Source organism: Dromaius novaehollandiae, chromosome 2 (assembly GCF_036370855.1).
Source record: "Dromaius novaehollandiae isolate bDroNov1 chromosome 2, bDroNov1.hap1, whole genome shotgun sequence".
Classification (NCBI taxonomy): Eukaryota; Metazoa; Chordata; class Aves; order Casuariiformes; family Dromaiidae; genus Dromaius; species Dromaius novaehollandiae.
The window spans coordinates 63,946,991-63,970,217 of record NC_088099.1 but is presented as its reverse complement, the minus strand read 5'-3'; the positions used below and the strand labels follow the sequence as shown (position 1 = coordinate 63,970,217).

The 23,227-nt window shown below is 36.7% G+C and overlaps 1 protein-coding gene across 1 annotated transcript in view; it reads right to left on the bottom strand.

Annotated features, from left to right (window-relative positions):
• Window positions 1-23,227, bottom strand: part of ABCA13 (ATP binding cassette subfamily A member 13) — a 200,992-nt gene that overhangs the window by 37,529 nt on the left and 140,236 nt on the right. Inside the window, exons 48-54 of the mRNA XM_026102320.2 lie at window positions 18,505-18,559; window positions 17,668-17,845; window positions 14,202-14,317; window positions 11,186-11,342; window positions 9,589-9,842; window positions 7,566-7,758; window positions 6,054-6,163 (exon numbers count right to left, since the gene is read on the bottom strand). Of these exons, the coding sequence (XP_025958105.2) occupies window positions 6,054-6,163; window positions 7,566-7,758; window positions 9,589-9,842; window positions 11,186-11,342; window positions 14,202-14,317; window positions 17,668-17,845; window positions 18,505-18,559 (1,063 nt within the window). The remainder of the gene's footprint in view (window positions 1-6,053; window positions 6,164-7,565; window positions 7,759-9,588; window positions 9,843-11,185; window positions 11,343-14,201; window positions 14,318-17,667; window positions 17,846-18,504; window positions 18,560-23,227) is intronic.

Genomic DNA, 23,227 nt, shown 5'->3' with positions numbered 1-23,227 from the left:
TTTATCAAGCTGAATATCATAACTATCAGAAGAGCCCACATTTTAGCTATAGAGAAATATGTTACTTTCCTCTCTTTGGAGAGAAGTTCTTTGGTCCTCGGACTTTGTAGTCCAACAGCTGAGATGACTGACTTTTAATTCAAATAGAATGGGGAGTTGCTGTAATGGAGGCTCTCTGTGCAGAAGGAAGTTGAAAATTCATGGAATATAAATTAATCACATAAGAAAAAGTGCTGAATGCTTCCGGCCTCAGTGAGGCAACTTATGAACAAGCCAAGGCCTACCCTATTTCTTCCTCTATGCACCCCATGACAAGTGAGACTTCGTTCTAAGTCTGAGTTTAAAATCAATTCTACTCAGAAGACTACAATAAAAAAAAGGCTGCAAAATAGTAGAAGCCAAAAAAATAAACAAACTTTATGACACAGAGTTTCTGAAGAAGGATGAGACATGAATACGTGAAGCGGAAGAAAACAAATGGCCAGTGTACACTTGAAAAACTAGAACGTAAAACAGATGTATAACATCTGCCAATATATCAGCACAGCAGTGATTCATAGATTACAAGGGTTCACTTTGCTCTCCTTTCTTTTACTGCTTTGGTAAGTGTTAGCTTTTATGAGTACATGTTTTGTACAGGTCTTACTTCTTCAAGCTATTTGATAGAAAAAGTAACCACATAAAGGTTTAAAGATTTCCAAACTAGCTTTCATTTAGCCAGCTCAAGTATTGGTGGCAATCTAGTCATGGCAGCAGAGCTAAGCACAGGCTAATCTGAGTCCATTTATACCTCCAAAGAAGAACAGTTGCACTAGAGAGAACACAAAAAGCCCTCTAAATGTCAAGCAGACCATGCAGTCAACTATTATACATATTGAAGCTTGACAACTACTATTGCATAGATACTGTTCAAAAGCCACCTTCCTAAGGTCTTAAAGCACCATTCTTTATAAACGCAGGTAAGTGTATTTTATTAAAATCTTGTTTTTCTGGTCATTTTCCTTTCTGCTTTTAACATTTCTGACCTTTATCAGAGGGATTGCTGGTACTTCGTTATCACTGTTTCATTTCCACATCTTCCAGAGTAACTGTTTCGGTACTGCTTCTTCCTTTGACAGTCTTTAATACTGAGGTTGCAAATATCCCTAACACAGAGACACACTCTATGTGATAATTATTTTTATGTTTCATCTGGGCAGATATGTCACTGATAATGGCAATGTTAATGAGGTACATGAAATAATAAAAAAGGCAAAATCACCTCTAAGTAACATTTTGCTATTATCTTCACAAGATTGGCTGTGGCTGGTGATAACTTCCTCTTATTTCTCTTATTTATTGGAGGATCTTTATGAGATCATATTTACAACTAGAATGGGACTGCAAAGGTCAGAAGTTGCCTAAAAGCCTTTTCTGAAGAAGAATATGAAAATAAAATTGCAGTTCTTTGGTAGTCTGCTCAGCTTGGATACTATAAATATGCATTTCCCATTTAAATGGTAACATCCAGAGTTTAGGCACATACTCCATTTAAAATATTAATTTGTGATGTACCAAAAGGCTCAACAGAAACAGATCAGAGTCCTTCCCTTCTCAAAAAAAAAAAAAAAATGCCTCCTAGTCCCCAAAAGAGAATGCCAAGAGACCCTGATCTGCGGAAGAGTTAAATTTGGCTCTAGCACTTAATAAGCATTCCTGCTTTGCACTAGTAACGCCTAGTCTAATTGAATCTGAATTATATTAGAAGTTGTTATATAACATCTAGCTTTTATGCATTTTGCTAAGCTTTTGTTACAAGAGTAGCCCCAGTTCTCTCTGAGGTTCTTAAACCAGTTTTCTCTAAGGCTCTTAAGAACTTTAACAATGCTGACCAACAACAATTATCAGATTATAATATTCTGATCAAACATTCAAACAAACAAAAGACCTAGGGGTCATCAAGCCTTTTCAAAATACTTGCCGATATCGTGAATCTGCTCTTCTGCTCTTTTAAAAAGGCAGATGCAGATCAGAAATACATTCTGCTATTTTCAGGGAGCTCCTGCTGAAGTCTCGAAGAACATAACTTGATTATCACTGTGTGAGGAGCTCCTTTTATATAACCTGTGCTCCTCTACAGGGTGTTAGATTGAACTCCCCAAAATTCTACTTCGTGCTTCTGAAAAACTCATCTTTCATTTCTGGTCTCCTGTCATGTCCAAAGGTGCAAAAGCTGTCCTGCAAAATTCAAGCCTGATTTCAGTGCAGTCGCCTCAAATAGGCATTTCTGAGTTTGTTTTAAATACTGTGAAATTATTACAATAGGAACCAGGAAAGTGTACATACTACTATTTTTTTAATATATATATTTTTAAGCCAGGAACTCTAAAGCTCAGTTATCCAAGGAGACAGAAACTGTTATGATTAAGAATTTTGTATGCAGAGTCATGTCAGTTAGATTCTAAAATATTCTATAACAACAACTTTGCATGATCGTATTATTATTTAATCATGACCAATCTGTCAGATTATAATACTCTGATCTTTCAAGTAGCACTCTTACTGTTGTGTGAATTAAATAAACCTTACCGACACAGCTTTTTTGTAAAAGATTCTTTGTCTTTCTGGATCATGGAGGGTAGGAGGACAAAAGTTGTGCTCTTTCCAATCAAGCTCAAGACAGATGGGATCTACCTCTCAGCTGCTTCCCAGATTAATCAGGAATTGCTATCAGAGGTAACATCTCTATGGAGACTGTTTCATGACATAGGTTTTAAATAAAGAAGTCTAGATCTGCAGACCACCAAGCAGTCTGCAGCTGTGATCAGCAACAGTTTCATTGTCTTTCTCCTCTTTTTGTGCACCAAGAATACCTGACCTTTGTGCACACTACTGGGATGAGAAAAGGAGAAGACTTCTTGCCATTCCAGCCCCTTCCTCCATTTATGTCTCCCAGGAAGGTCTAGGTACAGATCAATCCATCTAAAACCCCTCAGGCACCTGATATGCAAATAAGACAGAGCCATGTTCCTTCATGCATTATAAAGACATACACAGTCATTTATCAGCAGCAAACAGAGCTTTAAATTCAGAGAGGAAAGATTTTTGAAAGTTGCAGCTGACTTTCTAATGTAAGAAGTTATTTAGTGAACATATTTCTTAGAGACCTTATTGCACTGCCCAGCAGACTAGAAGAACAGAAACAGTTCCATGACTCGGTGAACTTCCATGTTGTTTTTGCTTCTAAATGCTGAATTAAATGTGGTAGCTAAAGACCTGGGACTTGGTCATAGTCATTTCATTTTAATATTCATTCATTAAAGTTGTAACTAATGAGGGCAGTTTAGAGACACCTGGAACTGAAAGGTGTCCAAGACACTTCCAAGTAAATTAACTGTTACAAAAACTATTTTAAAATTATTTTTTCATTTCATTGTTTGGGATCTTAATATTTCTTCCTCATTCATGTCCTTTTAAGCAGTAAAAATCTGACCACTGGTGGAAAAGGAAATGGCACCACCTGGAATTGAACAAAGTGCACGTGATGTCCAATCCTATCTCAAGCATCTTTATATCTTCTCACTAGCCTACAAAAAGTCTCCACTGAAGTGGTTCACAGATCATAGCCTTCACCTTTTTTGCCTTGAGATTATAAATCAATTCCATTCAGAAAAAGTTATTCTGCCTTGGATGGGTAACCTCGGCAGTAGTTCAACGGTAGAATAAGGTATCTCCAGACCCAGAGTATATTCTATGGGTATAATTCCATCAAGAAGTCAAAGAATTTTGCCCCTACTGATTTACAGTGCTCCAGCAGCATAGTTCATCTTGAAGTTAGTTTTACTGCTCAGTCTGACTTGCTTAGCAGCAGTTGCCAAGATATAAAAAAAAGCAACAAATTCTGAAATGACACAGATGGCTTCTCACAGCCTTAAAGTTGCTCATTTTCCTGAGCTTGCTTACTGTTTAACAGCAGCTCCTATTTGAAAATGCAGCCTTTACAGTGTTAAAACAGGTCAGCAATAAGTTTTGAGAACACAGAAGTACAGATTTTGCACTCACTTGTATGCTTACGTCTTCAGCCACTCAAGAAACTTTAAAACCCATAACCTGGATTGACACCATAAGACAGGGTGATAGTTAACATCGTCAAGGGTATTTTGGATATTCAAAGGCGACGGCCTCCTCAGGCTTCCTGTCTATTCTCCTAGCTGTGTCAAATTTCATTATCCATGTGTTACTATATGGTAAATTACACTGCACCTCAAACTGTGCTTTCCTGTTGTATTTATAAAATACATTATATATGGGGGAAATGAAAGTAGCACACAAAATGTTCAGGGAGAGTGGTAGCAGTTATAGCCAAATGTTATGTCATTATGTAGCTGAAACAATGAGGTATTACTGTCTACTCAAACCTATTGTAGAATATGCCAGCAGCATACTAAATTTGCTATCAGAAAAATTCTGTTTAGCCACAAGTACATCACTGACATATCTAATAAAAGAAATAGAGGTATAGTCTAATTTTTTTGTGATTTTTTTGAAGAGTTACATTTAGGCATACATTTACATCTGATAAAATAATTCATGTACTTAGCAAGCAAAATGTAATTGCCAGGACTCAACAGTGGAATATATTTTTAAAACTCTGTAAGCAGATTTGCTTTCAAGTAGATATTAAAATATTGGAACTGTCAGACCAGATCAAATCATTTGCTATTTAGGCCTACAGTAGGTTCCCAACAAAGGCTGGTACCATGTCATCCAGATAAAACTACACAAAATCCATGAAAGCACATGCGTTCTGTCATACATGCCCATAAAACACTGAATTTGAGCAGGGGTTTGGAGCAAATGACGTTCTGCCATCTTTTCTGACCTAAATTATTCCATAATTTTATAAAACAAAAACAGGTGGGACCTGAGAAAAATCCCGTTAGAATCTATAGAAAAATACCCCTCAAAATCTCTGAAAAAAAATGGGAGCTTAAATACTGCCTTGAGGGCAATATCTTTTCTAAAATTGTTATAGATTTCTTTATTTCTATAAATCTATAGTCATCTTCAGAATCATGCTAAACTTCTGACCTCCATCCATTATCCTGGAAAATGCATTCAGCAGGTTCCAAAGAACATGAAACATTAATTATTACCTAATTTTGAATCAGGTCCTGAGTTGCCTTTTTTTTTTTTTTTTAATGTCTGAAAATTTTTGTCTTCTATTCAGGGAAATGGTAAATGAAAGTAAGTATCTAAGTGTATATATAACTACTGTATAGTGCTCTCTCACATCTCTCCTTATTCTCTTAAGGATCACATTTTCAAAATTTCTTTAGTCAGTCCTTACTCATGATTAACAATTTCTGACAGGCATTTGGGGAGTTGATAGATGCGTGTGCACATGTGGGTAGGTGCTCACATGTGTGTATTTGCTTTGGTTTGACTCAAAAATAACTTAACTTCCCCTTCAATTTTGCTGGGAAAAACTGTAAAGGTAGGTTATATCAGAACCAAGACCACCATTACTCACTTATCGCTGTATCAAAGTTAGCATCGATACTACCAACGCTACCTCCCTCCCCAGCTACATAGTATATTGATCAAGTAGTTAACCAACAACTCTGAAAGGCACAAGTGTCAGAAAGCATTTTAAAATTATCCCTTTGAAGCACTGCTCATCAGCTTAAGCCTGGAAACCTTTCAGTGCAGCACTGGTATGGGGGATATATGTCCATGCATCTGGACATGCACCTGTATGTTAAGATTTTTGTTAAGATTTATTAAGAGTGTCTGTTAAGACTACATATCCTGCTCTTTTTCTACCTAACAGGTTCATTATCAACTGAGCTGTCACACAGGATTAAACAATGCCAAATTGCTTAAGCCAGTTAGCAGCCTTTAAAAGATTTTCTCTCTTCTCCCCCTCCTCCCCCCAAGAAATAATGCCATACACATTTTAAAGGGAACAAAAGAGGTCCTTAGAGTACAAGATAAGGACTGAAGGCATGCTGAGTCTTTGATCACTGGTATTATCGCTTAGCACTATTCTGATCAAACCCTGAGTTATTTACCCTGTAGGAGTCCTGATAACAGCACGCCCTGAAGATGGGATGATATCTCCAGTCAGCATCTTAAATGTTGTGCTTTTCCCAGCTCCATTTGCTCCCAGGAGTCCAAAGCACTAATCAGGAACAAAAAAGGGAACAAAAGTGAAAAACTGCTATCAATTTGCTACTCTGAAGGAAATGTAAGCAATATTGACTCTTCAAGAGTTTCTTCCCTTTCTTATTTCTTATGTCTGTAAGACACTGTATATGGACAAATGTACAAGCAAATTGTACACTCCCTTCTCTTTCCCACAGAAAATGTTTTCCAAAAGATTAAAAAAATATAAAATATGGCTATTACTTCCCACATTTCTAAAAATGACTTATTTACTATTCTATCCCTCCACTTAAAATCCTGTCCAGTAACTAAACGCGTGTTATCATTATTAGTAGTATCTCCGAGATTCGAACCTGAGGACCTAACGTCCCATTTGAGAACCATGACTACCAGTCTACACAGTCAATATTTCTCAGTTTCTCATCAGCTGTTTCAGTTTGTACAACTAAATGAACACTAAACAGTCAGGAAAGACACTGGCTCTGAATGCCTATTTCAGGTCCCTAGTTGCAATCAACTGTGACACATGCTTAAGCTGGGACAGGATTTATATTTTAAAAGATGAGTATTACAAAAGTTATGAAGTATTATTTTTGGTCTTAATACTTGTTTTATGAACCTTCTTACTGATAGATAGGCTTTAATCAGCAGTAACATCCACCAGGTTACCCCAGTTACCCAACATCTAATCTACAACTGGATGTAAACCCTCAGTGTTTTAGTTTTTCTTCCAGTTTGCTATCAGCAGCCAAGAAATGTCTTTCCTTTCCCTATCAATGTATTTGAAATGAAAATCTGCACTCCCCTAAAGCATTGTCAGAAAAATCCCACACTCTTATGAAACTGGGAGGAAAAAAAAAATCAAATAAAAATGCTGTTCTGACATCTTAGGTATTACCATATTCAATGTTAGATTTAGGCTTATTGAAATAGTATATGATATGTTTAAAAAATGATTTCAGTAGGGCAAATACAAGTTTCCCTTGGGGATAAATTCAGGATTCAGTCCACAGTTTGCAACTGAGCTAGATATTCTTAGCTTTTTCCTTGGGCATTGAAATGCCATGCTACCTATTTGGTTTTTCATGTTAGCTCATAAAACTAACTAGGTAGAGATACTACTTGGTAAAGTAAACTTTGTAAAGATTACTAACTTGCTAAAGATAAACAAGAAGAAAAAATTAAGACTCATACACCAGAACAGTCATAAAACAAAAAATAAATGTATCAGTCACTGAGCAGTTGCTTCTTAAATATCATCACAGCTTTACTTCTATGCAGCTATTGATTTTCAGAAATTACCACAATTGAAAGTGTTCGGCTGCTATCTACAGAGCTTTGATTGCAGACATTCTGAATGCCTTTGAACAATTGTTCAAAATCAAACTTTTTTTGAAAGAAAAAAAAGACCTCTTTACCTCTCCCCTTGGTATTCCCAGGCTTATGTTTTCCACAGCTGCGTTCTTCTTACTGAAACCTCCATAACACTTTCTGAGGTTGTACAGAAGAAGGATATCATTACCAGTTCTTCCACCAAAGAGTCGCTGTCGCTCCATTTCTACATCAGTATCTTCTGAAGTGTTGACCATGCTGCTAACTGAACACTGACCCCTAAAATAGAAGATTATAACAAATGCCACATGGCAAATTGGGCATTGCCGTACGCTGGATAACTGTGTTTTATTTCCCTGATTGCAGTTCCTTAAAGCTCAGTGATCAGATCTCAGCAGAATCCAAGGAAAACAATAACTGCAAGCATTTTTTCTGCAGTTTCCGCTAATTTACATGCCATGTTCATATTTCTTTTCTCCCCTTTCTAAAATGCAACTACACTCCTCATAACAAACAGGAATGGTGACACTGGACTGACATTAAACTCCACATCAAAGCAGTATTTAAGTCAGAAATGAAATAATGAAAGGGGGAAGCTCTTTCAAAATGGAAGCATGGCAGCACAGAACCATTTGGACGAAATAACTTAGAAACAAACAAAACACCTAAATGAACTGATAAAAGCCCATAATAAAATCTTCTTAAGAAATAATCACTACCTTCTTTTGCAATATAGGCATGTGTAAAAGGGGAAAGACATAAGCAAAACAGATATCAACAAAGAAAAAAAAACTCTAGCCCATTTTCAATACAAAAGTGTAACTAAAGCCCTGATGCCACGAAACTTTCTCCTAGAAAAGCTGCAAGCACAAAGCAGTCTCTCCATAAAATCTGCAACAAGTTCCTGTGGAAAACAAGCTCACAGTAGAAGGCACACCGGATTTAATTCAGTTGCCTATATGTGGGCAGCCAGTGCCATTTGTGAGTACTTAGGGCATCTGAAGCATCCTCAGAGGACCAGCAGAAGTGACATAGGACATGCAGGAGACCTCAGCCCTTCTGAACTGATAGCTGGAGGCCAGGGTACCTCAGCATATCTCAAGTGGCACCAGACACTTAGGTTTTGGCAATGTCATCCTGCCTAAATGAAGAATGTAAATCCTAGACAAGCTACGTTAAGTTCAGAAAAGCACACAGCTTGAAAAAAATGTTGACTTGGAACCTGTGTTTCTTCTCTTCTGGTCTAAAGCAACATCAGAAAGAGTGAACAGTCCCATGGTAATCTGTGTTGTACAAATTCATACATACAACAGACCTACCAGACTATTTGTGCAATGGGCTCATTTTATCGCAATGCTGCCTGTGATCCCATAAAAAAAAAGAGTAGATAGCATAGTTTCTCTGATGGGTTCTAGAGTACTGTACTTTCCAGCCCTTCTCCTTCTACCTGCTCCTAATGCATGCTTGTGATACCAACAAATATTCAAGCTGCTTTTGTTCAGATGACCAAGCATACATGCACACTACTTTCATATGACTGAAAGCACAATTATCAGATGTTTGGAGGCACCTGTTTAGTCATGTTACAGCTGTACCTACAGAAATGTGATGAGGAAAACACCTGAGGTCCCACTGGAAAAACAGTGCCAAAGAGTGAGGCAGCAGATTTTTTTTTCTGCCAGACTGGGTGAGGCACAGAGGTTACCAGTCTACACTGGAAAAAAAGGTGGTGAAAGAGAATGATTTCCTGGACAGCCCATCTTTCGGAATCAGAAATAAAAATTAAAGAAAGAAAATCTAAAATATAAAATATAAAACATAAGTACATTAGAAATGTTTCCTTTTAGATGAAACCACTGAACCTAAACTAGAGCCAAATCATTTCATAGAAAATTGCACAGTTTAAAAGTTAATCAAATAAACTCCCTTTCTTCCTCCTAACCCGTCTTTAGGAGTGTTCTTTCTATGAACACACAACTGAGAAAAGTACAGAAACAGAAAGTGATAACACAATCTCATTAGAGGAACAAAGGATTCCATCATTTTCTTTCTTTGAGAAATTAGTAAGTGTCCACTATTGTAGAACACAAATGATAATATAGCACACACCTTGTTTTCTGGACGAGATCCCAATGAAGAAAAATCCGTAAAAGAAGAAGAACTGTTCCTTGTAGGGCCATTTCCACAAAAATCCACCCGAGGAAGTTCATCTCAAAAGGGCTCACATAAGAATCTATTCCAAAGTTGCTGGTCAGGTCAAACTTGATCTGATTGTACGAAAGTTCTATCAGACCTTGCCCTAAGCAGAATTGTGGGAATATAATAAACGCCCATTTGAGGATATCGTAGATGTTCTGAAAACTCTATATTAAGATTCAGCAAGCAAAAAGAAAAAAAAAAAGGAGTGAAAAATCAGTTTTCTCCAACAGTATATTAAGCACACTTATAAAGCTAGATACATCATTTGAATATTACTTAAGGTGAATTCCGTTTAAGTGCACTGATTTCAGCAGAGCACATTGTGAACTATTTTGGGACAGGGATCATCTCTTACTGTATTTTTACAGCAATTTTTTAAAATTACTTTTAGAGTGCCTAGAGCTATGGGATCCTAATTTTAGTTGAGGTTCACAGTGACATAACAGACACCCAGTTTATTTCAGTTACAGTTGCATCTAATACATAAAATGGTAAATATGGGTTTCCAGCATAGCTAGTGCATAAAAGACAGTGCCAGAGGGAAAATAAGCAATGTAAGAGGTTTTATATTCAGGACCTGGAGGGAGGTTAGATGTAAGCACAACACCTCTGTTCAGCCTTGTGCTTATTCCCTGTCACAGGACCAGGAATATTGCCAACACACTAGGCAATGCTGATGTGAAGCTGGAGAAACTACACTATTCCTCTGCTAACCAGTAAATTGGTATCTGACCAGAATTATGTTGTACTCTACCATATAAATATGATTTGCAATAGGGAAGTAAAAATAGAATGAGCAGAGCCAAGTATTTATTCCTCTGTGGTTAAAATTTTAATATTTAAATGCTATTCACTCCAAATCACAATCTTAAACCCAACTCAGCATGAAATCTGCCTCCAAAGTTGAGTGGCATATAGCTCAGATTTGGCTTCAAACATCAAGTTTTTGCCCTGGAATATGCATAGATATACAAACAAACATGGTTTGGATCTCTTCTCCATCAGCTTTCTTAATTACCATTATGAATAATGGCAGTTCTGTACATGGAATGAGAATGCATATTACTATTCATACAGGGCATCACAGATCCTAGGAATAAGCGGCTTCTCTCTTATGTCAATATTATTTGAACACATTTCACAATGCATACAATCTATTCAATGGACCAGAACAGCTCCCATTATGTGCAAATTACAACTTAATGGTCTGGAAAAGTGTCAAGGTTTCAATTAAAGCTGCTTTTCCATTATTACAGTTCAACTTTTTTTTTTTTTTCCTCTATAAACAACTCAGAATTCTAGACTTAGACATGGTAACAAGCAATACACTATACACAAGGACATAAAAATCAAGAATGTTTAAAATACATAAGTTCTTTGGTTGGAAAAAGTCTTGTGTGTATGTGCATATATATATATACACACACACACGTGTATACACATATGCATGTCTGCATGTGCATATATACCTCTCACAGCTAACGTAAAGCTGAAGTTTTATACTGACCTGCACTTTAGAAATTATAGCTAACAAACGAGGTAAGAGAGTCAGCAGCATGGTGCAAAGGCCAAACACAAAATTCAAGGAGATGTAAGAAATAAAAGCTACATCTGAACTTGAGAAGAATCTGGATACAAGATACATCCATGGTAAAGTTGCATATCTGAAACAAAAAAAAACTTATCACAAATAAGTTGGATCTTGGCCTCCAAAAAAGAAATGAACAAAAAACAAAAAAACCCACACATACCCTGACAGTTACCATAATAGAAACAACAATGGTTGTTATACCATCTCAGTGATATCTGAGAACTGAAATATGCCAGAGAAATGATCTTAGCATTATTAATTATCACAGCAGATTACCAGTTAGTAGAGGGTTAGCCATAAAAAATGAGTCTATAGTTACCGTACAACACAATGGTAATATGACATCAGGTTCCTAGCTACACCACCTTGTATGCAAATGTTTAAAGCAGTAGGGAAGTAATCCTGAGCTCAGTCATGTCAGCTGATGCCCATCCAAAATGGAGGAGTCATATTTTGTATTAAGAACAGTGAGACAGTCCATCTGGGCTAAAAAATACCCCACACAATTAGATGAGTGCAAATGCCATGTAAAAGAAATTAATTTTCCATTCAACACAGTGCCAAACATACCTAACAGAAAACAAACAGCATATAGATTGCAAGGAGCACAGGTATCAGCGCACACTAATGCATGACCATAAATATATGTGTTTTTTTTTAAATAATATACGTATACATAATTATTTTAATAATAAGCTCAATGCCAAAGCAACTAGCCAAAAATCTGCGACTTCACTTCTTCGGTGCATTAGACAGTAGTTTAGACTATGAGCCATACAGTCCCTTTTAAGCTCAGTATTTTGTACTTTATAGAGAAACATTTTCATCTGAGAACACCAAAATGTTTTACCTTTGGAAACAAACTTTCCAATCCTGCTGTGAAGTAATAGTGATGTTATCCTCAGTATACAGCAACATAAAGATTGAGTGACTTGGTTAGGGTCTCAAAGGAAGATTGTAATAGCGTTCAAGATATTTTTTAGCATCCTGTTGACAGTCTTAATCACACAATCTTTTCTTCCCTTCATGCACATACTGAGATCACAGTTCTAAATTTTGCTCTGAATTACAGTAGCATAAATAGAAGATAAGTCCACCTTTGGAAACAGAGCTTAGGAGAGAGACATGATTTACAGTGCTGTTACTCCAGCATAAATGAAATGAAATTTTAACTTGTTCACTTACAGCTGCTAAGTGAGTAAGAATTTCCAAATACAGAGCATTAAAGCTGTGTGATGTTTAAACACAGGCTCAAAAGCATCTGCCAGTCAAGTCTGCCTTCCTATCCTAACTCGTCCTTCCTGACCGCAAAAGTCTGCTTCAACTTTAGCTATAATTTGTTATTTTGAGAGCAACAGAGATAGAGCATATTGGACAAAAGTGCTTAAAATGTAGCATTATAAAACACTTCTGCTACTACTAAAAGGAACATAAATGCAGTGTAGTTATGAGACCGTAATGTTTTTAAAGCACTAGTAAATCTGCTTTAAAGTAGTACACTAGGAACTTGTTGATTATTCCTTTAAGCGCACACCCTTCTAGCATATGGTTTAACTACTGTGATGTAATTGGGCTATTTCTGCCTTTATTCCAGATCAGAAAAGTTGCACAAGTGTACCTTAAAGAGAAAAATGCAATTTTAAGAGAAAAGAAATGCATTATGGAATGCAGATAACTGAGAATTAAACAATGCACAGTGGTGGGGAAGGATGAAATGACCACAACACGCTTCATCGCATTTAATGTTTAGTTACGGTGATTAATGGGTAAAACAGGAAGAGTGGCAACTCTGAAGTTTATGATATGGAGTGTATCCATATTATGATGGATAGAGAGATGTCACTTGGCCTAGCAAAAGATGTTTGATGGGGGAGAAGAATACAGTATGGCTCCAAACAAACTTAGGCTGGAAGTTAATAGAATGCATCCAGCTATCGAGATTCTGAAACAGTTTTCTGAAAAGAGTTGCTGGAGGCATGAAATCTTGAAACCAGTTTCAAGACGAAAACAGGTAAGTTTTTTTTATCATTTATAAGTTTATATATATATAATTTATAAGTTTTTTAGATTTATCTGAGATTATTCCTTGGATAGGACATGCCCTGACCTTACAGAATGTCCCTTTCTATTCTCTTTCCCTGTGATTCCCTAATGAGCACAGCTGTATTTCATTATCTAAGCCTCTGCCTCTGAGGATATGCAATCCCACCTATGAAGACAGCAACCATTAGTTGCTTGAGATAAGGAAGAGAATTCTTCTTCAGAATGCTTATCCCTTAATTATTCATCTTCAGCATTTCTCACATCACCTGGGACTGCACACAGTAAGATAGAGAAACCAGTCCTCTGTTTAATGAGTTATTTTAATTTTTTATAAGTTTTTTCGTGTAAAACTTAGGTTAGAGGGTGAGATGGGAGGACTGTTCCTATCTCCCAATATCAATGAAGACAACAATTCTTCAACCAGTCCAGAGCTCCAGGCTGGCCAGTCTTCCTACTGGAAATATAAGTTCCTGGAACTCTGTCAAATTACAGAATTACAGAAAACAGACTGTAATAAAAGACAGGCACATCTTCAGTTCTTGATGATATTCTTCAGAGCTAACCATTGAAATCCTGGCCTGACTGTGCTATTATTTTACTACCTTTCTGGAAGATAACATACAATCAATTTCTAACAGTAAATGATTGTTATGCAGGCTGAGTATTTCCTTGAGACATTTCCAGTACTTTGCTTATAAGTCTCCCTCCCCTCTCCCTGTGGAACTTTCAACCTCATGTTTCAACTTGTATTCTCACTATCTTTTGCTGAATCATGATAATTTCCAAAGACAGAAAATCATGCATCCAGCAGCAGGTGCAAACCAAGCATAAAAATTTTTGTTTGTTTCTTACAAGCCATAATGCCATAGTAACATTTCCAATCACATACCCATAGAGTATCAGCAGGAGAACAGTGGCTGCCAAGTTCTCTCGGAAAGTGAAGGCTGATAGCCGGAAGGCAGTAAAAACACCAACGCACAGGGTGACTGAAACCATGTAAAACAGCTAGAAACACAAGAAAAAAGGGCACTTGGCAGGTGAGCATCTCTTATTGGTCTTACTCAATTAGCATAGAAGGGCTTTACAATTTAACATTTCCATATTTGCAGTATAATTACGCTATGAATTGAGAAGAATTAGACAGAAGAGCACTGATATTTCATAGTTCACAGTGGCTGTGAAACTGCCCCCCTTTCACACAGATACACACACATAACTGACCCTGACAAAATAAAATCCAAGTACAGAATATTTTCCTCAGTTCCATTTCCATTGACCTTTCCAATACATCTGTTTAACAAGCTAACTCTTCCAGATAATGAGTCCATATGGGACTATCACTCCAAAGCCCCAAACTATACTGGGAATACACAGGCTAGGACCCAGGAGCAGTGGTTTCACTGATTTGCGCTTCAGCCATAGGAGAATATTAAGGATACAATTTCAAAAGACACTTTAATGAAGGACAATGAGTGCAGATGATGCAAATGGCAACTTCTAACAGGAAAAAACAAAGTATTTAGAAGAGACACAGCCACTAGGCGACAGGCTTAACATTTGATAGTCTCCTGATAAAATGTCAGCAAAATACTTAGTAGTGGGGGATGAGATTGGTAGAGAGGATTCATATCCAAGCACTCAAGAGAGCTGGGTTCTGCTGTCATCTAACAGCCGCATGATGTGAAAGACCTGCTCTTGGCTCCCTTCTCACTGTCGACCTACTCTGTGCATTAAAATGGAGCTCTATAGGGCAGTGACTGCCTCCTTTTCTGTGTGAGATGCAACATCTAACCTCCTAATATAGCAGAGATTGAGATGCGACTACAATAGAAGTAACAAATGACTATTAATCAAGGTCTGTCTAAATATTCAGAGTATAAAAACAGTATCCTAATTGTTAAAATCAGACTTTCATTCACACTGAAGTACAATGCAAACCTCCTCAGACTTAAACCAGACTTCTGATTTCTTGCAGTTCTCTTGGCATCACTTCTTTGCCAATATGAAAACAGTTATTTTTTAAGATTTAAGAGAAGGACAATGGAGCAAAATGTAGAGACAAATGTAATATTCTGATCTTGTTCATGGTTTACCTTATTCAGTGCCATATACAAATATCATATAACAGTATTCCACAGATTTAGATTTCAGCTATCCTGGAGATTTTTAAAAACATACACTAGAGAAGGCAAAAAGCATCCAAGTCCTGATATGTTTCAGACAGACTTGCGCCTTTTTTCTAAAAATAAATAAATAAGCTTTAGCATGATAAATAAGTTTTAGCAAATTTTACCTAAAAGAACAGTATGTTATAGAAGTTTGGGATAAAGTTGGAATGCCAACATAAAACCTTAATTTTGCCCCTACAGTGACATAAGATTCATCTAGAGAAAGCAACTTTATCTGTCATGACATTTATATGTTTTTCATTTAAGGAACACAGTAATGAACACTATTCTCATGCATAAATACAGCCAATACATGCATAAGAATAGCCAATACTCAGGACAGTAGTTTCATAAATCTAATACATTCACAGTCTAGTAAAGATTACATTACAAATAATACCAGACACAACCTGTAACACTTAATGTGTGGAGGGAGTTAAAATTTAACAGTTTTTCATATTCATGTGTTCAGCATCCCTAAGTGATCTGCAGCACAATTAGCATTTAAAGCAGTGTCTGTTCTTTCTCAGATCATGATTGATCATGAAGTACAATGCTGAATTTGTGAGAACATTTTCAAAGGAAGAGATGAACAAAAAATAACAAGGAGTTGACTTTGCTGCACAAGGAGAAGCTGAATGATGAAGGACTAAGTTCTTACCAAAGCCTGCTGGAATGGCAGCAAAGGGAATACAAAGGTTGACTGCCTAAGTAAATAACTTGTGAAAATCTGTCCCTGGCAAGAAAGTTCATCTAGACCCTTGTACTGCCTATGCTAGAGCCCCGTTTAGTGTGCAAACAAGGTGCAGAGGTTTTATGTCCCTCTCTTGTGGCGAGGAATCCATGTGTTACTTTGGAATAACCAGTTGACTCCACTTTTTCGCTACTGCCTCTGACGCCAACCTCCCAAGCCAAAATGCCATCTTCTTGGAGAGTTCTTACTACTAAAAACAGTTATTAAGTAAACTACCAGCATGCAGAACCCAAATTCTCTACAAATAGGAACTTCATACTTTCCCCAGAAGTAAATGACCTAACTCAAACTTCCTGCAAACACTCACACTGATATTACAAGCCTCATCACAAGTAAATCATGCAAAAGCCTTTCAAGAAGGGACATACACATGCACTTTATGTATATATTATAGAGAAATTCTGTAGTTTGGCTTTTAAAGAATCACCTTTGCAAAAGATATTAGAAGAAAGTTCATGGAACCTCTGTGGAATGGGAGCCCTTTGGATCCATTTATACAGCCGATGAAAAATCTGCAACTGGCAACTAGCCAATTGAGAAAGTCAGTCTTATTTCCCAACCTTTGCTTTTTGGCCTGGACAGAGAACAATTTCTCAGGCTTGAAGAAAGCAAGCAAAAAATCCTACTTCAGTAATCATTTAACTATGATGGCTTATATGTGACTTGCCAGTTACTTCTAACTGGCATTCATGTCTTTGCATTTGGTTAAAAGGCTGAGTAAGGTTTAGGGAAAAATAACATTTTTCCTGGTATTTTTCAAAGGAAGAGAGGATTTTCAAGTTTTCTTATTTGTTAGTGAAGTGCATACAGACAATACTATTTTGTAACACCAATAATGATAGAAATTACTTTGAGAAAAACAGTTTTCCACAACAGAGGCTTTGCCCATTTCTGATTTAGGGCATTCTGTGTATATGAATTCATAAATATTATGTTCCACTATCTATCTTGCCAGAAATAGGAGGCATTCAGCTATTAGAACATCTCATAGCATCCACCAACAGACAGTCTTTAAAGTAGTTGACATCTTCAGGCTTCTTCCATAATCTGAGAGGCGTCACCAATAGCAAGTCAAAACTGACGTTGAAACTCCTGCTATGAACTGCTACATTGAAGATCTCTCTCTAGGGTTATTAGCCAGCTTCCTTTTATTTGTAAAACAGTGTAGGTGCCTAAAGCTAGCATATGCTTTACCATCTTATAATTCAGCTTTGAAAAACAGGGAACACAATCCCCATCTTATAGAATTTTATCTCACAGTATTAAAGCAGGAATAGTGCCCCAATGACTGTTAACATGCGACAGCCGAAAGCTATTGCTCTACGCAGCTCAAGTTTAATTCATACGTTTTGTGACTGTACTCCTTTTGCTAAATTGCATCAAATCAGTCAAGAGGTCACATCCAGACACATGGAGCCCCACATGGTACATACCATATCACAGAAGAAGTTTGCAAGCCAATAAACTTTGTATCCAAGGCCTGTGATGTGCTGCAAGCGTTTTGCGCCACATACTCTGTCTTTCACTATTGCACTTCCAATGGATGCGGTAAGGATAGAGAAACCCAACATGATACACAGTGCTACCCCACACTGACGAACGTTCTCCATTCTAGGGTCCAAAGCAAAATAGTATAATGAAAACACAGTACAAAAAAAAAAAAAATCCCACCATTTTCAAGTCCAACTCCTTACCAGAAAAACTATTATTTACCTAAACAAATATGTAATTATTATCTGTTCGTGCAATATAGGTGTTGCCTGAGGAAGACAATAGACATTTGGACCTCAATCCTGTATGCAACACTGTGTTCGTACACTCTCAGCATCTCATTAGAGAACTGGAACAAGATGACGTCTTAATTTACAAGACTATATGCGAGTTACAAAACACAACCTGCGTTTCAAAGGGTGAATATTAAAGTGAAGCTTTTGCCAGTATTTCCCCCCTTACAGCCATTTAAAATTTAGAAATGTGCCAATCATTTCAAGCAGTTAATCTGCTTGAGAATGACCTGCTCACAAAAGCATTTTAAAGCAGAGACAGAGTAAGTTCAGTAGTTTTCTCTACAAAATAATATAAACATATCTGATATAAACAGTAGATTTGACATATAAACAGCAGACTAGAGAAAATACTTCACTGATCGTAGCTCAGCTGTGCATTTCAAGTTACTACATCTACTGCATACAACATACATGCTTATTAAATGAACAGTTTGAACTGTCTGCTCACTGCAGCTCTTTTGTATATTTTAAGAGTTTGCTCACATTTTGTCCTCATCGAGGAAGGCTCCTCCATAGGGCTGGCTATAAAGTCTGATCCCTGTAAGAAGCAAAATAAATTATTAAATAATAAATATTACATCAAGGCTTTAAGTTCTAGAGCACAGAGGCTTTGAAACTGACATGACAGTTTGTTTCTTTCTGGATTTCCAAGAACACAAAATTGGTCCTGAAATAAATCAGGTAGAGCAAGCAAAGCTGGAGCAGAAATTATGAAAACCAAAGTGGAAGAAGAGAAAAGAAAGGAGGAGGGAAAAAAAAAAGAGGAGAAGAAAGAGAAGCAGAGCAAGATGAATTTGGGGGCAGGAGCAAGAACCAAAAGCAAGAGAGCTGCAGCCATCTCGCTTTTGTAGGCACTGTTAACAGGAAATCATGCTCCATTCAAGGTATCACCTTGCAAACTGTGCACTGAAACATAGCTTACTTCAAAGCAGTGCATGCAAAAGTCTTCCTACTGCCTTTATAAGTATCCCTCCTCGATGATGATGATGGGCAACTGAACAGACTCTGGACCTGCAAGTTGCATTATCTGTTTCCAACACCAGGATTCGGCTCCAAATCGCCTCTCCTTCTTTTACAAATCAAAAGAATATGAAGGTAGTATGTTTTTTAGATATATTTTTCTTACTCTTCCTTCAATGAGAGATGGAATTTATACCGCTTTATAGGTTTGACTGGGTGAGAACACAATTTTGAGCTTATGAGTCAAACTGAAGACTTTGCCTGCAAACCAAAGACATCACTGGATTTACATCTGGCAGAATTTAGTTACTCTCCCATATGAACCTTTAAATTATTTTACTATAAACAATTACCTGAATATTTATGACACACTGTTTCACAACTAGAAAATTGTTTTGTTCTTTTTGTTGGGCTAATTTATAAACAAAGGAAAACCAGAAACATTATGAGGTATATTCCCAACTGGAACAAATTCAGTTTTGCATAAGATCAGGGTTTTACCATTTTCATGGCAAAACAAAATAAAACCAAAAAGCTTTGGCCTCTGGCTTAGCACTGATCAAATCAGAATTATTACAAAAATATTACTTTTGATACACAAATATGAGACTAAATTGTCTCACAATATTATGAAATTTAGTTTCTTTATGCTTTGGCTTTACTATTGCTCCAAACAAAATAGTCTGTTTCTAATGCAAAATCATAACATTAAGTCTTAAGCATTTGCACTCAAGAATGAAAGAAACTGGACTGGTGCTGAGAAATGAACAGCAACATAACAACTTGCTAATATATGTCACATAAATAATGTAATATAAAATATGACATTATTAAATAATAGTAGATACCTCTTTTCTGTTTTTTTCTCAGGTTCACTGACTAAAGTGTTAGTTTCTTTTCCATTTTACATCTCTCTGTCTGTGCTAGATGTAGCCTTTTGGGAGAACACCGAGGGAAGTTTTTAATAGCCCTGAGCTGAATCAGTTTCTCGAACATTGGTCGCATCCATCATCCTATTCTGGTCATTAGCTACAGAGATCATCCACCCAACACCTAAGTGACCCCTTCTCTCACTGAAACCTTGTTACACAAGATGAATGAAAAGGCTAAATCCTTAATAAGCAGCTGAAAGAGCTCAACTACCAAGCTGCCTAACCAAATACCATCTTCTATTGAATGATTTCTAGACTCTGGATGCACCAAAAGCTAATGAATAAATGTAAGCAGAAGTTGCTTTTCTGCATTTTGAACTGCAGAATTCATAGATTCAAGCATGTTATATATCATTATCTGCATCACAGAAGAAACTTAACACAGAACATAAGATAGTATTTGCTCATATATCTAATCTTCCTGAGTAAGGAAGGTTGCCGCTGAAACTTGGTATTTTATCAGTGCTAAAGACATTTATTGATTGCACATGGCTGACATTTTGCAGAGAAAAACTATTTAGGTAAATAATCAAAACAGGCAAAAATACACACCTCACAGAGCAAAACTATAGGGCTTTAAATCAAAAAGATATTCTATTTGGAAGGCTGAGAGAAATCCTGAGCAGGCTATGCATTCTTATGCTTATTTTGATTCTTGAGTACAACTGAACTGAAATAACCTAGCAAACTACGGGAAATGAAAACTGAACTTCAGAATTGAACAGGGTCTCTGGAATATAATGGGCTGCAGAACTAAGCAAAAACTGTTTTTCTGTTTTTGCTTTAAGAAAAAAATAAGGTGTTGTCAATGCAAGAGTTGCTGTCCAGTTGGTTTTCAAGCTGTTCCTGAATTAGTCTTGTTGCCTGTTTACCTGTCAGTTGTGCCAACTAATAAGGTAATACCAACTGGAAATTCCTATAGTGATATCAAACCAGCAATATCTAATAATGGTATCTTTAAAATAAATCTCTGCTGTTCCCAACAAAAGAAAAAATAATCCATCTTAATGGCAGTTATAATCTTCCCAGGATCTCTGACAAGGAAATGAATTATTAGTAGCCTCGGATGAACTCTGAAGGGTACCACTTATGTGAATACCCTGTGTCATATCTAGTTAGAGCCCAGTTTCATCAAGATAAAACTCATCTTTATTCTAGTAAAAGATTCAATCAGACCAAGTAGTACATCTATATTTTTATTTTTCACTCCTTAAAGTATTCATTCCTCATCTTTAAGCCAAAAAAATTAAAACACCTCTAAATCACTATGGAGTTAAAAGCTGAACAATATAGGATGAGGCTTAACTCACATACAAAACAAGTACAACATATATATTTCGCAAATATGGTTAAAAGCTGTATACTGAGGCCCAAAGGTAGTTAACAAATCAAAAGGAGATTCAAACAAATAAGGTTTTGATTCATTACCAGTAGATATACATGCTGTCTGCAGAAGTCTTTCACATCATTTGTCTAGAGGGACTGTTTAAAGTTTTCCTTTGTTTTTCTTTTACACCATTATTATACCATTTCATTACAGCTACTCCTTGTTCTGAAGCAAAAACAGGCATATCAGAGAAACCTATTTTTTCCCCACCAGAAACAAGTATTAGCTGAAACCGCAATTATTTAAAGGAAAAGTAACATTGTAGAAAGAGGCTGATCCCCCCAAATTGTAAGCTTTTCTGCTGATTGAATAGGTGTGTGCATACTACAACAGTGTCTTTACTTCACATCTATAGGATCCTATTGAATTAGAAATGAATTATCAAAAACAAAATGAAACCAGACTTTCACCCTACACACAAACTGAAACCAATCTGAACTTATTTTTAGATCTGGCTGGAAAGAAAGAAAGAAAAAAAAGTTGCTTTGCAGACTTTTAATCTAAAATAGAAGAAAAGTTTTGCAAAATGGGAATTCTGATAACTTCAGAAGCACTAAAACAAGAAGTTAATAACATGAAATGTGCTTTTTGGACCTGTTAGTGTTTAGTTAAGTTGACAACCAGTATCAATTGGGCTTCCAGGCCCCTCTTTTATACCCATGAGCCTAGTTCCAATTACAGAGGAGCTTCCCAGAATTGTCAAGATCTTGCCTTCATGGTCAAGAATTTGAATGTTCCAACCAAGCTCTCTTCCCCCAAGCTTCAGATGATGGAAGTCCTACCAGTAAAATTGCTCCAACTCAAGGGCTAGCATTTTAGGGCTTGCAGCTCTGAAAGTATCTTCATAAATGGGAAATGCCAAGACTTGTAGACCTCCAGGTCCAAGACAGACCTGTTAAATCACCTCCCTTTTTGCAGAACTGAGACAGGTAAGCCTGTCAACATGAACTGCTCTATGGTAAAGAATTATATCCTGGAAGTGCCCAGACTTGAGGCAGTTTGCCAGGAATTCAGGAAGGTTCTCCCTTGCATTCCATGAATTAATCCAGGCTAATCGGAACTGTATCCATTACTCTGTGAAATGGCCTTTCCTAGCATTATTTGACTGAAGAATTTCACCCAAGCTTTGCCTATTTTGAAGTAATATTTAAAAAAAAAAAAAAGAAAAGGAAAAAAGAGAGGTTAACACCACTGAAAAATACTTAAGTTTTTATAAACATCTTATTTTAACTTCTTGCTCTTAAGTAGGCAGTAGGTCAAATCAGGGTCCACTCTTGAGCTCACCTACAACGGAAGTAAACTACCTGCTGAATTCAGCAAGAAGAATAAGCACTGGCAAAGAAAGAGATATGAAGTAATGCTTGCACAACTGCCTGTGCAAATTCACGCTCATATACACAGGTTTGGGAAATTATACTTCTTGAGAACCTAGTCTTTTTTTTTTTTTTTTTTTTTTTTTTTTTTTTTTTTTAAACAGGAGATGATCATCTATGCTGCTGAAACTTTTCGAAAAGACCCACAGGAAATTAAACGTGCAAGACATAACTGAGAAAAAATAACTCACACTCTTACAATTGTGTAGTTACATGTTTTTGAGCTTTATTAGAGACCTGGCCCAAAAATGCATTGCCATAGCTAGTGCATAAACTGTTAGTAAAAATAAATATAATCTGTATGGTACATTTGTGAACAGAAATTTGGATTATGTCTGAACTGGGTCAGCCCAAAAGCTTTTTCTGCTGTTACACTAGTCACTAGGAGGTGCCTAGGGAAAAGTGCAAAAATGGGGCAAATATAATCACACTTCTACAGAATAGTCTCCCAGCCTCCAAAATACTGCATTTCAGGAAGTTCATGAGTCTGAGGTTGTGCTATTGTATTTCATATCCCTCCTTGTTTTTTTCTTCTTCCATCAATTTCTCCAGTC